The sequence below is a fragment of the Miniopterus schreibersii genome (genome assembly GCF_964146895.1).
Source record: "Miniopterus schreibersii genome assembly, chromosome: 21".
Classification (NCBI taxonomy): Eukaryota; Metazoa; Chordata; class Mammalia; order Chiroptera; family Miniopteridae; genus Miniopterus; species Miniopterus schreibersii.
The window spans coordinates 10,300,082-10,314,520 of record NC_138123.1 but is presented as its reverse complement, the minus strand read 5'-3'; the positions used below and the strand labels follow the sequence as shown (position 1 = coordinate 10,314,520).

Below are 14,439 nucleotides of genomic sequence, written 5' to 3'. Positions count from 1 at the left end.
ATCTGGACTTACTCATAACTGGCATATACACTATTATGTATATATGTAGTATATATAATATGCACAATCGTATCCATGATATATACACTATTAATACTAGGTTTATGTGCATATATATATATATATATATGTATCCTTCTGCATATATAATTTTGAAACTTGCTTTTTTCATTAACTATTTATTGAAGACATAATACCTAATGCCCTTATGGTATCTCATTAAGTGCATGTAGCATAATTTATTTTGCCATTACCTTGTTAGATTCCTAGGCTACTTCCCTTTCCTTCCTTCTTCAGCCATTATAAACAAGCCTCTGTACATATTTCATGGTTTACACCCGGGAGCGTGGCATGGGGGGCAATGTCCCCAGGCAGCATGATCTGGGAAAGCGCTGCACGTAGAGGGGCGCGTGTGTGCAGAGGCAGAGAAGGGGACTGTGGGTCGTGCCCGGGGCATCGTTAGTAAGCTTCTCAGGGGTGATCAGGGCCAGAGTGAGAGAGAGGGGTGGGCATGAAGTGAGGAGACCTCTGATTGCCAGGCTGAGCCGGTCACTGGTGGTCTCTGGGTGCTCGAGGGGGTGATTCACGCAGGGACAGGAATCCGTGGGTGGGTCTTAATGACAATGGGGAGAGGCCAGAGCAAGAAGACGTCCTTGTGGGCTAATTAGTCCCAGGGTAGACTACCGAGGGCTCACTCCAGTGTCACCTGGATGGAAAGGTGACTACATTTGTGGATGCACAGTGAAGACTGAATCTTCGGCACTTGCAAACCAACTGGATGCATGGACTGGGAACTGGGAGGAAGGGGGAGGGAGGGAAGGGGAGAGGGAAGGATGGTGAAAGCTCCTCTCCCTGCCTCCTGTCCCTGACCAAGGATCCCCCAGGAACTTCTGGCCCCAAGGTTCAGGTTCTGTCCTGGGTAACTCGCAGGGCTGCTGTGAGGACCAAACAAATCAACATTCATGGGAAATTTCCCAAAAGTATAAGCTCTTACTCCAAACTACGACCTGTTAATATTTCTACCTATGCGGTTGGCTTATCTTAAATTTGCTTTATCATTAAGCACGATTTGTCCCACAGGGTTCTGAGAATGAAATTCAGACCCACCACTTGTAAAACAAACGTATTCAGCCCCGGGGCAATTCAGGAGTGAAAGAGTATTTTTAGGCAGTTCTTAAGGGTCCAAATATGGTGCGTTCACCTTTGGCTAAAACAACATAGAAGCGGTTTAGCAGTTGTGGGCGGGGGTTAAGAGGGCCACGTTACAATGGGACCAGGCAATGGAGCTAATTTTCTACATGCAGTTGCTGTGGGAATTAAACTTCAGAGGTTTTGATAAATATGACAGCTACATTTTGGTGAATTCAACAATAAAGGACCGAAGTGACAGCTAATTATAATGGATGCTTGAGCTGTAACACTTGAAGTATGCAGAATGATTTATAGGTATAAGAGTAGCATTCTCGCAGGTCACTGTATCAAGATAATACGTTTCAATTTTTCCCAATTAGAGAATGAAAGCAGAGAAGTAAGAAAAATGGGGCAGTACAATTCATCTACGTGAATCTTTTAAAATATAGTCGTTAAAATAAATGCATTGCTTAGTTAGGGCTGACTAAGCCCTCAAAGAAATCCGGTGAAACATTTTAAATAAACTTTTGTGGAAGGAAATGAAATCTGTACGTGTATATTCAATGAACTTTGCCCATAGAGTTTTACCTCAATATTAAATACAGAACAAAACAAAACTCCATAGGTTTTTTTTGTTTTTGCTTTTAAAATATATCTTTACTGATTTCAGAGAGAGGAAGGGAGAGTTGAAACAACAATGATGAGAGTCATTCATCGGCTGCTTCCTGAACGCCCCCCACTGGGGATCAAGCCCGCAACCTGGGCATGTGCCCTGACCGGGAATCGAACCGAGATCTCCTGGATCCTAGGTCAACGCTCAACCACTGGGCCATGCCCAGCCGGGCAAAACTCCATAGTTTAAAGTGCTAGTTTTCTGCATATAAAATTTTATTGTTATAATGAATAATATATTCTCAACCATCATGAGGGCAATGTCAGAAATGTTGCTAAATTGATGTGGACCAGAGTTGGGGGGAGGTCACCAGTCTTCACCAAGCCCAACATACAGAGCAAAGTCCACCTGGGGAGGCTACTTTTGAAGTATTGCATGGAATTTTAGGCATCATATTTTAAGAGGGACTTTAACCAAATGGATGATGTCTAGAAAAAAAGGGGCCAAGATAAAAAAAAATCTCAAGACATGTCACATGAGGAGCCATCGTGGATATTGCAGAACATCACGCCCTTTAGAATACGGGTTGGACATTGTGGTGATTGCGGGGGGGGGGGGGGGGGGGGGGAGGGAAGAAGGCATAGAGCGGAGAAATGGTGATGGGAAAATAAAATTAAAAAAATTTGTAAAAACAGACTAAGGTTGGAGCTACATGAGGGAGAATTTTGGAAATAAGTGGGAACGACCTATTGACTAAATCTTGTCATAGGAGAGCAAACAGAAAAGAGGGCAAATGGGGCTCTTACTTCTTCTTGTAATTGCACAAGTTGAGCCTATTTTATAACAGATAATAAACTAGCTTTGTGAGAATGTCTCCCATGAGAGACCAGGAGAGAGGCTTTCTACGTATGCTCTTTTGAACGGTGTAATCTGCCAAACTATTACTTTAGAAATTGTCGAAAAGAAGCATAACTTTGTCATTGAAAATGCCGTCTGCTAATACATTTCTTTGTAAGAAGCAGCATCTTCCATTCCCTCATTTACTTTAAATTAGCATTTTCCCTCTTTTACCCTCTCCCACCTCCTGTGCCCCTGAAGCTTAGATAATTTTATTAACCAATAAATTCAATTAAAACCCAATAAATTCAATTAAAAACTTTATTCAATAGAGAAGAAAAAGGAAAATAAATAAAAGGCACAAGCCAGCAAAAACCACCTTTCTGTGCAGCCTAGGTAGTCTTCTAAATCAACACTAGGAGAATTAATTGCTCCTTTGTTTCCCTTCATTACATATTGCCTAAGAAATATTAATTATTCTCTGCTGGACCTGCAGTTGAACTGCATTTTGCTTTGGTTTCTCTTCACGTTGGTTCTGGTATCTAGTTATCCGCACTGACAATGTGCCACTTTCCTAGGAGCTAAGACACATCTTTAGAACCTCATAAATTCTGAGGGAAATGTCAGCATAGTGTTAGCCGGATGTGCTGTAAGAACAGTGACCTCCTCCTGCCCACCAGCATGCCCACTGGGTCGACAAAACCATTCTTCAGCCCTTTGTTCTTTTAATTGAAAGAAAAAGAGACTAGAAGAGGTAATGAAAGACTTAGCACCCTTTCTCCTGGCTGCTGATGTGCAGCTATGACTTCAACCTCTAGGGAGGCTTGAAAGAAATCTGGGCTTGGCAGAGGCAGAGGGAGTGTAGCTCTCCCTAATATCCCACCAAACCGTTATCATCAGAAGTAGCAGCTATGATGAAATCAGTAGCTTTAGACTGAATTTGTCACTTGGAAAATGGATTATAATTCTTCATGCAATTGTTAGCCTCACACTCACCTCTGCTCAAGTTAAAATCTGTTCTAATGCAGGGGTCCTGCTGTGCAGAGTTTTATGTCACACTGAGGTAGACCAAGAAAAGCCCCACACAGTCAAGCACAGTTGAAAGGGAAACTAATTTGCCCGGCCGGTGTGGCTCAGCAGTTGAGCATCGACCTAGGATCCAGGAGATCAGGGTTCGATTCCCGGTCAGGGCACAGGCCCGGGTTGCGGGCTCGATCCCCAGCAGGGGGCGTGCAGGAGGCAGCCGGTCCATGACTCTCTCATCATTGATGTTTCTCTCTCCCTCTCCCTTCCTCTCTCTGAAGTCAATAAAGGTACATTTAAAAAAAACAAGAGAGAAACTAATTTCAGATAAATGATTAAGTGCAATAACATGATCCCAAATACAAAGCATTTGTGCATAAGTGTGGAGAGGAGACAAGTCTCCAGTAGGTTAGCAGTTGACCAGCAGATGCAGGGGAGCTAATGAGCTAATGGGATTTTAAATGTTCATTCAAAACAGTTTAAAATCCCTCTCCCTCCTCAGCTATGTCTCCTCTCCACCCCATCAAAGAATATACATAGTCCCTTCCAGGAGCAAAATAGGAAAGATTGTTAAAAGGACAGAAACAAGACTTATTTTAGTTTTTGGGTTTGGTTTAGCAGCAGAGAGATGAGAAAATGGCAACCTTAGGCTGATTCATACCCGAGTCCCACGTTGCCAGGAATAAAATGACAGATTCTGCCAACCTACCCATCAACCTAAAGACTCTGGGAAGCAAATCCAGGTTCCAGTGAAGACGGCAGAGCAGGCCGGCGCTGTCCTCGCCTCCTCCCAGGACCACATCAAAAACCCAGCTGAATTACAGAACGAACAACCTGGAGGACCATCTGCAGACAAGCTGACCGAGTGCCTGCTTCCCAACAGGTTAGAGAGTGTTTTACTGTTACAGGCGAGCAGAGCAACAACAGGATCTGTCTGGGTTTTATTTTCCAGTACCATCTTCATTTGGGAGATGGAAATAATATCCACCCTCAGGTTGCTACGAAAAAGGAACGAGTAGACGCAATGCTACTAACATGGTGTCCAGCATGTAAATAGCAGACTTTTAGGGGGGAAAATGAAGCAAAAATGTCTTCTACTCACCTCCTCCCAATTCCTCCACCCAAGTGAAGTCTAACCTGTTATTAAATTTATAACCATCAGAAGAATGCAGATTTCTACAGAAGAAGTCCATGTGGGAAAGTCCCACATGGCCTAAAATCACTGGTGGCTGAATAAGAAAGGAAATATAATTTGATGGTGGGGAAGGGAATCTTCAAAAAACAGCAGAATTTATATATAATCAATACTGTTACAGAACCAATTTTATCTATTTCTTAGAGGTGATCCAGCTGAAAACTTCTGGGCAAAGGATGCTTATGATTAGCTTTCTGTAAGTACAGAAAAGCAAAAGATGACCTCAGATACTTCCATAAATTAGTCTATTTTTCTCTAAATATTCTAAATTAACGAGGCTTTTTACTATTATCGCTTTACTTATTTCAGAGGTGAGCCAAAGTTGTTATAATCAATATTTTTTTATATGTGTGTTTGAAGGGACTTCAGGCATGAGATATACAAAATCAAAATTTGTATTTTCCATATTAGATTTATTAAAAGGGTAACACAAATTACCATTCTAAAACGTAGTATACTACACAGAATGTACACGTTTCCCTCTGTCTCCTAGATTACGGAATCTGATCCTGGAAATTTAGGTTTAGGTAACAGGAATCACACGCTGACCTGCTCTAAATAATCTAACCTATCTGAATTACAAAAGCACTAAAGCAGGTTTTTTGTTTGGGGTTTTTTTTTGATAAGATAATTCTGACCAGGAAAGGTTTCTCATTCCACATTAACCAAAGGTTAATGCAGTTAAAATAATAAATCCCGTGGGTTTATTTCCCTCAACCAACAGCAGAGGTGACTGAATGCTTTAGGGACATGGCAGTTTTTTAAAGATTTGAGTTTTGAGAGAGAAGGAGAGAGAGAAACATCGATGGGCTGCCTCCTGTATGTCCCCTCCCTGCATGGAAGAAGCCAGAAGCCTTCAGGCGCACAGGACAACGCCCAACCACCTGGGCCACACCGGCCAGGGCTGGGCCTGGCGGTCCTGATGCAGACAAAGCTCCGAGCGAATACACGGGTGGAAAGGTTACCTGTCCCAGGGATCGCCAGTCCAAACCAGCACTGCCGATGTAAACGTGCTGCTTGTCCACGATCCAGAAGGAGGACTGCAGCCGGCCCTTGTTGTAGGCGGACATGTTCATGTAGGTCACCTCGGCTCCTAGGAGGTTCAAGGACATGCCGTCAGCCTCGGGGTCCGGGCCCTGGACTAGCAACCAGTCATCCACCAGCCCCAACACTCAGGGTGTGCGACAGTTACAATTCCGGGAAGCCAACTGTTTTTTTTTTTTAATATGTCTTTATTGATTTCACAGAGAGGGAGGGAGAGGGGGGGAGAGAGAAACATCAATGATGAGAGTCATTGATTGCCTGCCTCCTGCATGCCCCCTACTGGGGATTGAGGAGCCTGCAACCCGGGCCTGTGGCCCGACCAGGAATCGAACCGCGATCTCCTGGATCATAGGTCGATGCTCAGCTGCTGAGCTATGCTATGCCGGCCAGGCCCTAGATTTCATTTTTAACAGAAAATAATGTGCCAGCCTCTCTGATTGCAGCCTACAACCCACTGTGCAGAGGCCCCGGGATACCGGGAAGAGATGCATGCGCATCCCAGCATCAGTGACCTCCAGGCCCACTGGCTGGCGGCTGTGCAAGACTGGAGGTGGTGGTGGTGGTCTGGATCGTTGCAGGTCCTCCTGTTTAGCCTGATCACCTACTTGATGAACTAATGGTTAGTAAGATTATTGGCAATTCAAACTACTGTTTTTAGATGCCCAAAAGTGGAAAATCAAAGTACGTACTTATTTCTATAATTGCTTTATAAAGTACATTCATGATGTCTAGGAAGCCCTAATTAAATCTTTAAAAAGCTACAGATGCACTGCCGTCATGGGGGGCAGTCAGGTCCTAATCTGTTGCACTCATCAAGATAAAGTGGGCAATCCCAGTGTTTTACACCTTCCTGGGAAGTAAAGCATTAAAAACCAAACCATCCCAACCTACTGTTACAACTTCTTTGAGCTTTAACAGAGATGTTCTGTTGAACTTTAATAGAAAATGCTCCTCGTTTCAGAAGGATTCTGTGTCTTTGCAAAGTTATTCTTACAGTATTAACCAGGTAATACTGAACTTTGTTTTGTGCATACATAATTTCAACGGAGAGAATACTCCATTAAAATTTCAGACAGAGAGGAAGAGAGACAGAGACCAGATATATAAGAAGAGATAAAAGGACAAGAGAGTAAAACAGAGAATGAGGCAGCGGTGGGACAGAGTCCACGGCCGTCCTTTCCCCTCAGACCAGCTCCACTTTGTACCTTGAGTTCCCCTAAATCTTCAGAATAAAGTACTTGTTATTTAAGCTGGTTTTGGAGGCGTTCAGTTTCTTTACTGTTACTTTTATGGTATTAATTAGCTAACTTTGTACTTTATTTTGTGCACACATAATTCTAGAAGTCCCACAACTTTTATATATTTATTTTTTAATATTTGACTAAAAACATTCAGTTCTAGCCTGAATGCTCCTGCAATTTTTAGCAAGTTGCACAAATGGCACAATTCAATGTTTCAAATGTTGAAGATTTGAAAGAAGCATCCTGTCAAAATACCCATCAGAATGACTCAAAAGGAAATACGCTAGTACCTTGGGGTTAAAAAGTGGAAAATAAAGTTCCACATTCCCCGTGGATCATCATGATGAAAATCAGACAAGCCCCACCTCCAAGTTTATTTCCAGAAAGTCGCTTTTTGAAAGCACACTAATAGATGCAAGAGGATATATGTAGATTACAAGTAAATCAGGAAGCACCATATACATATAGACACCTGGAAACCTTCCATCTTACTGAAAACTAGAACCTTAATAATCCTATTAAAACAGTGATTCCCAGGCCCGGCTGGTGTGGCTCAGTGGATTGAGCAGCGTCCCACGCACCAAGAGGTCACCGGGTTGTGGGCTCGATCCCCAGTGGGGGGGTGCAGGAGGCAGCTGACTGATGTTTCTCTCCCCCTCTTCCTTCCTTTCTCTCTAAAGTCAATAAAAACATATTTACAAAACAATAAAGCAGTGCTTCCCAATCAGTGGCAATCCTGCCCTAATCCTGTCCCGGGGGCACATGGGGTTATCTCTGGAGGCATTTTTGGTTGTCACAACTGGCAAGAGGAGTGCTACCAGCATCCAGTGGGTAGAGGCCAAGGATGCTGCTAATCCACAGAGCAGCCCCTACAACAAAGACTAAGGCTGCCCACATGCTGACGGCCCCAAGAGTCTGAAATCCTGCATTAAGGCTGTTGGTGAGCTTCTGCTTGATTCCACACCCCTGCCACTTTCCTCCCATGTAACCACCATCCTGAGTTTAGTGTTTGCCACTGTCTTGTTTTTAAATATCGTATCACATGTGCATGGGCCCCTAAGAGCATTGTAAAGAGTTTAGCACCAGCTTCTGTGTGTATAGAAGGGAAATGCATCTGCATCAATAATTATAGATTTCTGGGAAGGCTTTCAGATGGTCCCTGAGAGCAAAGTTTGCAGCAGGGACCTGTCTCATCAATCAACTGCTTCTTCTCCTGAATATATCAGCTTGTGTGAGCAATGAAAAAAAGGTCAGAGCCAGCCCGTTCTTGGGAGCTTTCACAAAACCAGCACAGTTTCATCAATTTAATAAGCAACATTTTAGGAATCCATTGGCTTGAAGGCGGAAGGGGACGCCAAAGGGTGAAAAGCACTTGTCATGACATTCAAATCATTCAGTGGGTGGTATTCAGAAAGATTTTAAGGTAATCAATTACATGTTCCAGTTATGGGGGGAAAAAATGAATCTCAGGGCACATTTCAGTTTCAGTTTTAACATATCTATTCAAATACTGTCAAGGCTATTTAGCAAGTTTTTCCCAGGTTGCCTTTGCTACTATGCTTTTAGCCTATGGGTTTAGACTCACGAGGGTATTTTCTGGGAGTTGTCTCTGCCCTCCCACACTCAAAACACAAACGCAAAACCATGACCTGCAGTGGCTCATGGGTTAGACTAAACTATGACAGGGTCTGGGAGGTTGGCAGCCAGAGCCTGTGCTCATGACTTCCCATCTCTTACCCCTCCCTGCTGAGGAGACACCACTAGTCATAAAGGTATTTATTTCTGGAGAGAAAATTGGGGTATTATTTTTTTTTATGTTTCTACCTTCCTGATTTTCTGAATTTTGAAAAGTGAGCATGTTATTTTTATAATCACAAAAATAAGAAAAGCACATAAATAGCTCTTTAAAAAGTAATAATAATAAAAAGATAAGCAGCATTCTCTCTCCAGTGCCACATAAAGACCATCGGTGGTTCAAATCTGCTTTAGTGGAACTTCCTCCTTTCAGGAAAGGGCCCTGCCTCCTCCCACCACTTTGCATCCCAGGCTCCAGCCCCAGGAAGCTGGGCTGAGACCTCTTGCCTTTCTAAAGCCCCACCCCAAGGACGTTCAGGTTCTTAAGCGTCTTCTTATTGCTGTCAGGGAACCGTTAAGTTTTCCCAACTAAGGTACAAATTCCTCCAGGAAATGAACCATTTTTTAAATAATGTTTATAACTTGGAGGGGCATATGTATATAATTTTGGAGGTTATGTATCTTGAATGTATGTAATTGATAGGGAAAAAAAAATCATCAGATCTTAGCATTTTCAAGGGCTTGTTCAAGTTAGTTCAAGAAAAGAGATGTCTTCGGCTCATCACTAAAAGAGAAAAAATGATAATATTAATCAACCCGATTAGCAACAATGCTTCCTCGTATTTGTGTAGTATTTTCCGTGTTGTTGCAAAGAATGACAAAGGTTCCAGAGAACTCGCTCATTCTCTGGTGTGCTATCCACAAGGATCTTTAGAGACGGGCACCAGGGATGGAGTTTCTGGCAAGTGAATGACCAGCTGACCGCACAGCTCTAGGAAGAAAGCTGACATTCAAGGCCCTCCCGCCCTTCTGCTCAAAACTGCACACAACCCGACCTATTCAGACACCGTAGAGGTGTCGCTCCTGCAAATGAGCCTATCGGCCTAGAGCTGCTCAAGCCAAGTCCAGGCGTCTGCTGCCTGTCTGCCCTCAATTCCCTGGGACGTTACCAACAAATTCCTCAAAAGAAAAGTTGGTCGTGAACACAGGGCCCATCCTCGTGAACTTTCCTCCTGTCAGATCTCGGCCCACAAGGACCTGGTGCCTTAATTGCTCCTGATGCATCCAAATAGCTTCCTTTCGAGTGACTGTACTTTCTCTGCAGAAGGATTAGTCTGAAACAAGCTAGTCCATCCAAGCCCTTCTCAGTGATTCTAAGGCCCTTCATTCATCGGCAACCCCCTTACTGGGAGGCTGTTTTATCTCTTACACTGCCAGGACCTCAGGGCTAGGAAGCAAAGTGCGTGTTCTCCTTAATCTCTTCTGTCACTTCCAAACTATGCTTCCTTCATCTTTCGAAATCCCCAGGCACATTACAATTCATGCCCGTTGGCTGAATTCCCCCTTCCTGCTGCTCACTGCTCTCCCTTCTCCACTTTCCAGTCACTCATTAAAGACTTGAGCTAACCGCTCTCTCTATTCCTCACTGCCCCCCCCCCCCCGTATTATTGTCACTGATACAAACAATGACATGGGTAACCAGCACTCAGCCCCTTGGCTACTTTGTCTTGACACCTCCACTCATCTCTCTGTCACTTTCTCTTTAGTAACCCATCCCCATCGCATCCTAGGCTTTGCTATTACCAATAAATGTACATTCAAAATGTTGACTTTAAGGCTCACAGTTTCTGACCTCTGCCTTCACTCCTTCCAGCTCACTTGCATTAGGGTCCCGTTGGACACCATTGAGATTTCGGCCACTTCTTCAGTGTCCACGGTGATAGGCAGTTAGACAGACATGAGCAGAGCTAGGACGATGGGCCAGGTACAGGTCATCAGGGTGGAAAGCCCTGGGTGCCTAGCAAAGGCCAATGGTAGGGTGGGACCTGGCCCCCAGGGTGGCCTTTCCTCCCTAGTATATCACTGGTCATGCAGTTTGGACCCCTGAACTTTCCTTCTTAGAGATGACATCTAGGCCTCAGTTGTGTTTCAGCTCCAGGCCCAGAAAAGCAACAAAACCAGCTACGCTGACCTCAGAACGAGCTGTATTGAATGATGGCCCCCGCCTTGGAGCCAACCAATCAATCAGTGGACACCACAACCCTGAAAGGACACACCTGGAAAGCTGCTGAATATTATAATGAGATCTTTCCCTGGGATGTCCCCTAAGATAAAACCATTAGGACTGAGGACCCAGTCATCTCCCTCCGGGGAGCATGCCCAAGCTTCCCCCCTTTCAGGCATGTTACCATTAGCTTGCTCAGTCCCAAGCTCCAAAGGCCCTTTCCTTAATCTCCAACTTGTTTTCAAAGCCCATTTTTTCCTAGGAATTACTTCTTCCACGTCTGTAATTTTACCAAATAAATGTCCTCTTAGAGTTCGAGTCTTGGCTCTGAATTCTTTCCTAGCCAGAACCCAAGTACCGAGGTTGCTGAACCCAAGTTTGGTCTAACCTCACAGGCCTACCACCTGGTGCCACTCCTGTCACCTGCAACATCCATCACACGACTCCTGTGGTTACTTCTCTATCAAGTTTACATTTCAAGGTCATCTCTCTGTACATTTTTCTAGTACAATCTTAAACTCTGATGAATTCTGAGTTTTGCCTTCCCTGTACTTTCACCAGAACAGCTAAAGGTTGCTGGAGAAAATCTCACAATCATGGCCATCCATTCCAATTTAAAATTATGATCCCAATCAATACTATGATACAATCCTTTTAGTTTCCCTACCAAGCTTGATGTCTATCTCCCACTATAGGTACCTCTCCAATGCTTTGTTTCTCTTCATAGCAAAACGTTTGCAGTGAGTTATCCATACCTGTCTCTCATCCTTCATCTAACCACTCATTTTTCAGCCCCCATCAATCTGGCTGTCAATGCCCTTGTTAAATTCATCAATGAACACTTATGCTGCCAAATCCAATGGCTCTTCCTCTGCCCTTAGCTACCTTTACTTCTTAGCAAAGTAAGACAAACCTTTCTCTCCTTTCTCCTACCTCACTGTTCCTCCTCTCAGTCTCTCTTGCCAGTTTCTCCATTTCTACAAAACCTCTAAATGTTAGGAAGCCCGTGGGCTTGGTTCTGGGCCCCATTCTACAGCTGCACTCACTCCTGTGAGAATCCTGCTCAGCTCTGTGGCTATAAACGCGATCTCCATGCTGATGGTTCCCCAAATCCTATCTGTATCCTATCCTATAGGCTTGACCTTTCTTGAGCTTTAGATTCATAGGAGCGGTCAGACCTGAATTAATCTCTCTGCTTGCATGTTTAATAAGCATAAAACAGAGTCTGCCATGCTCAAAATAGAGCTCTTTATTTTCCCCAAATGCCAAGCCCATTTATCCTATTACCTTTCTTGTCTCAGTAAATGATAGCACCTTCCAATCAGTTGCTCAGACTTAAACCCTGGGGGTAATTCTTAATTTCTTTTTTTTTCTTAAGCCCATTCCCACAGCCAATACATTATCGATGTCTGCCAGTTCTATCTCTAAAATATATTTTAAATGTTTCTTTTTTTCTACCTTCACATCTCTTGCCTGGGGGTAGTTCAACAGCACACTAACTGGTTTCCCTGCCTCAATTCCCCTCCAATCCATTCTCCACACAACCACCAAAAAAATCTTTTGAAAATCCAAATCAGATCAAGTTATTTCCATCAGGGCCTCATCCGTGGTATGCTGTAAGAACACAATAAATATCTGTTAAAAGAAAGAATGAATGGATGATTAAGAAAGCAACTTGCTCAAGATTCAGAGCTAGAATTGAAACCTGAGTCTCTTATTTCATCATGATCTATACCTTTACCTAGGACCCAGGAGTGGTGCCAGTCCCACTCTTAAGCATGTGTGCTGAGATAAAAAAAACCACCATGCTTTGCCAAATTTCAAAACTAATCTTATAACATCACAACATTTCATATGCACTGTACCACAATGAAATTTCTTAGAAATTTTCATTTAATTTCTTTGTTTCATTTAATTTAGAAGGCAAAGGAGCTCAGCTAAAGAGAATGGATGTTTTTGTAATTTTCTCAGTTCTCTGCTAAATGTATAATTTACAAAGGTCCAATAGTATTGACCAAAACCATATGTATGGGGCATTCTGCCAAGAATTAGCACAACACACATCTTTTGTCACCCACTAACCATGGGACCTTAGAAACATGATTTCACCTTTCTAAGGCTCAGTCAATCTGGGAAATGGAATCAGTAATAGCATCTACCTCTTAGGGAAGTCTGAAGGTTCAAAAAGGATACACGTAAAGTACATAGAACAACAGTTAACTATTCGTTGCAACTATTATTAACTACAATTATATTGCAAACGTACCTAAAATACTTTTTTTGTGTGTGTGAATGTTTTGATAAATAAAGAGACTTTTAGTAAATCCTATTATTACCCTTAATCTGTAGGTTTTCTAGCAAGTTGACAGTTGAATATATATCCCCTCCCTTGGTGATTATAAGCAAGTTTTCAATACTGGGGAGTCTGTGTATCACCTCTCTCTCTTTAGCCCCTTAAAAACTTTCACCTAGCAAGGAGTCAACATATATGAGATACCAAATGGCTCTCAGGCAATTTTATCTCAGTAACTAAACAGACTCTTAAAACAGTAAAAACAAGGAAAGGAGGCATCTGAGGCTGCCAAACAGACAGCTTGCTGTGCCACGGTGGCGGGTTGGCACACACTGAACCATATGCCAGGTGCCTGCTGGGACTTAGGCGACTGTAAAGATGGGGCTTGAGCAGGGAGTAGGCTCAGGCAGGAAAAAGTAGTTTAAGGAGAGTCTGTGACCAGAGTGGCGGGAGAAGAAGGGACCCAGCGTGTGTACAACTTCTTTCTGGAATCTAGAAATGAATGACATTCTCGGTTTCTCCTGAAGTGCAAATAAAATGAAGTGGCTCTGAACTGCAGCCATGGGGACAAAGGGTACACACTGGGAAGGGCTTAGAGCTAAACCAGAGGGCAAATAAATGGGCACAGCTCAGAAAGAGATGTTTATCATCACAGGAGCCTACTCTTGGTTTAGGAGAGCCAGCATCCAGTCTTGTCTGGAAATTAAGTCAGTAAATATCTACTGAGCGCTGGTAGTTCTACATACACAGCAGGGAATTCAATTCATTCAACTCAACTCAACTCAACTCAACTCAACTCAACTCAACTCAACTCAACTCAACTCAACTCAAACTCAACCCAACCCAACCCAACCCAGCCATGTGCCTTCTCGTTCAGGGTGCTGTGGAAGGGATGATGGGAGAGGAACAGAGTTTGGGGAACTCTTTCTGGCTCAGCTCTTGCCCATTCTGGATCTTCTACAGATGGAGGCCTGTGTACTGTCCTCCAAGGAGCTTCTTTCTCTGCCCAAGGCTACAAAAGTGATTTAGCATATCCTGTTAATGATTCCACAGAGCTTTTTGCTTTTTAATCTGAAACACTGCAATAGCATATTGCTTCACATACCAGCTACTTCTTGGGTTGTAAAACGAATACATAAGTTCCTTAAAACCATGATGTTTTTGAACAGCAGCTGGCATTTCCATTTCCTGGGTTTAATGTGATCCAGGAAGCACAGGGGCAGCTCTTGTGTGTTCCTCAAAGCTCCCGTATTTTCTAGACCA

General features: G+C 43.4%; 1 protein-coding gene across 2 annotated transcripts in view; it reads right to left on the bottom strand.

The window, feature by feature from the left end:
* PLD5 (phospholipase D family member 5) overlaps window positions 1–14,439 on the bottom strand; it is a 144,312-nt gene that overhangs the window by 21,588 nt on the left and 108,285 nt on the right. For both annotated transcript variants that reach the window (XM_081124127.1, XM_081124128.1), the window contains exon 5: window positions 5,765–5,892. In XM_081124127.1, coding sequence (XP_080980253.1) covers window positions 5,765–5,892 — 128 coding nt within the window. The remainder of the gene's footprint in view (window positions 1–5,764; window positions 5,893–14,439) is intronic.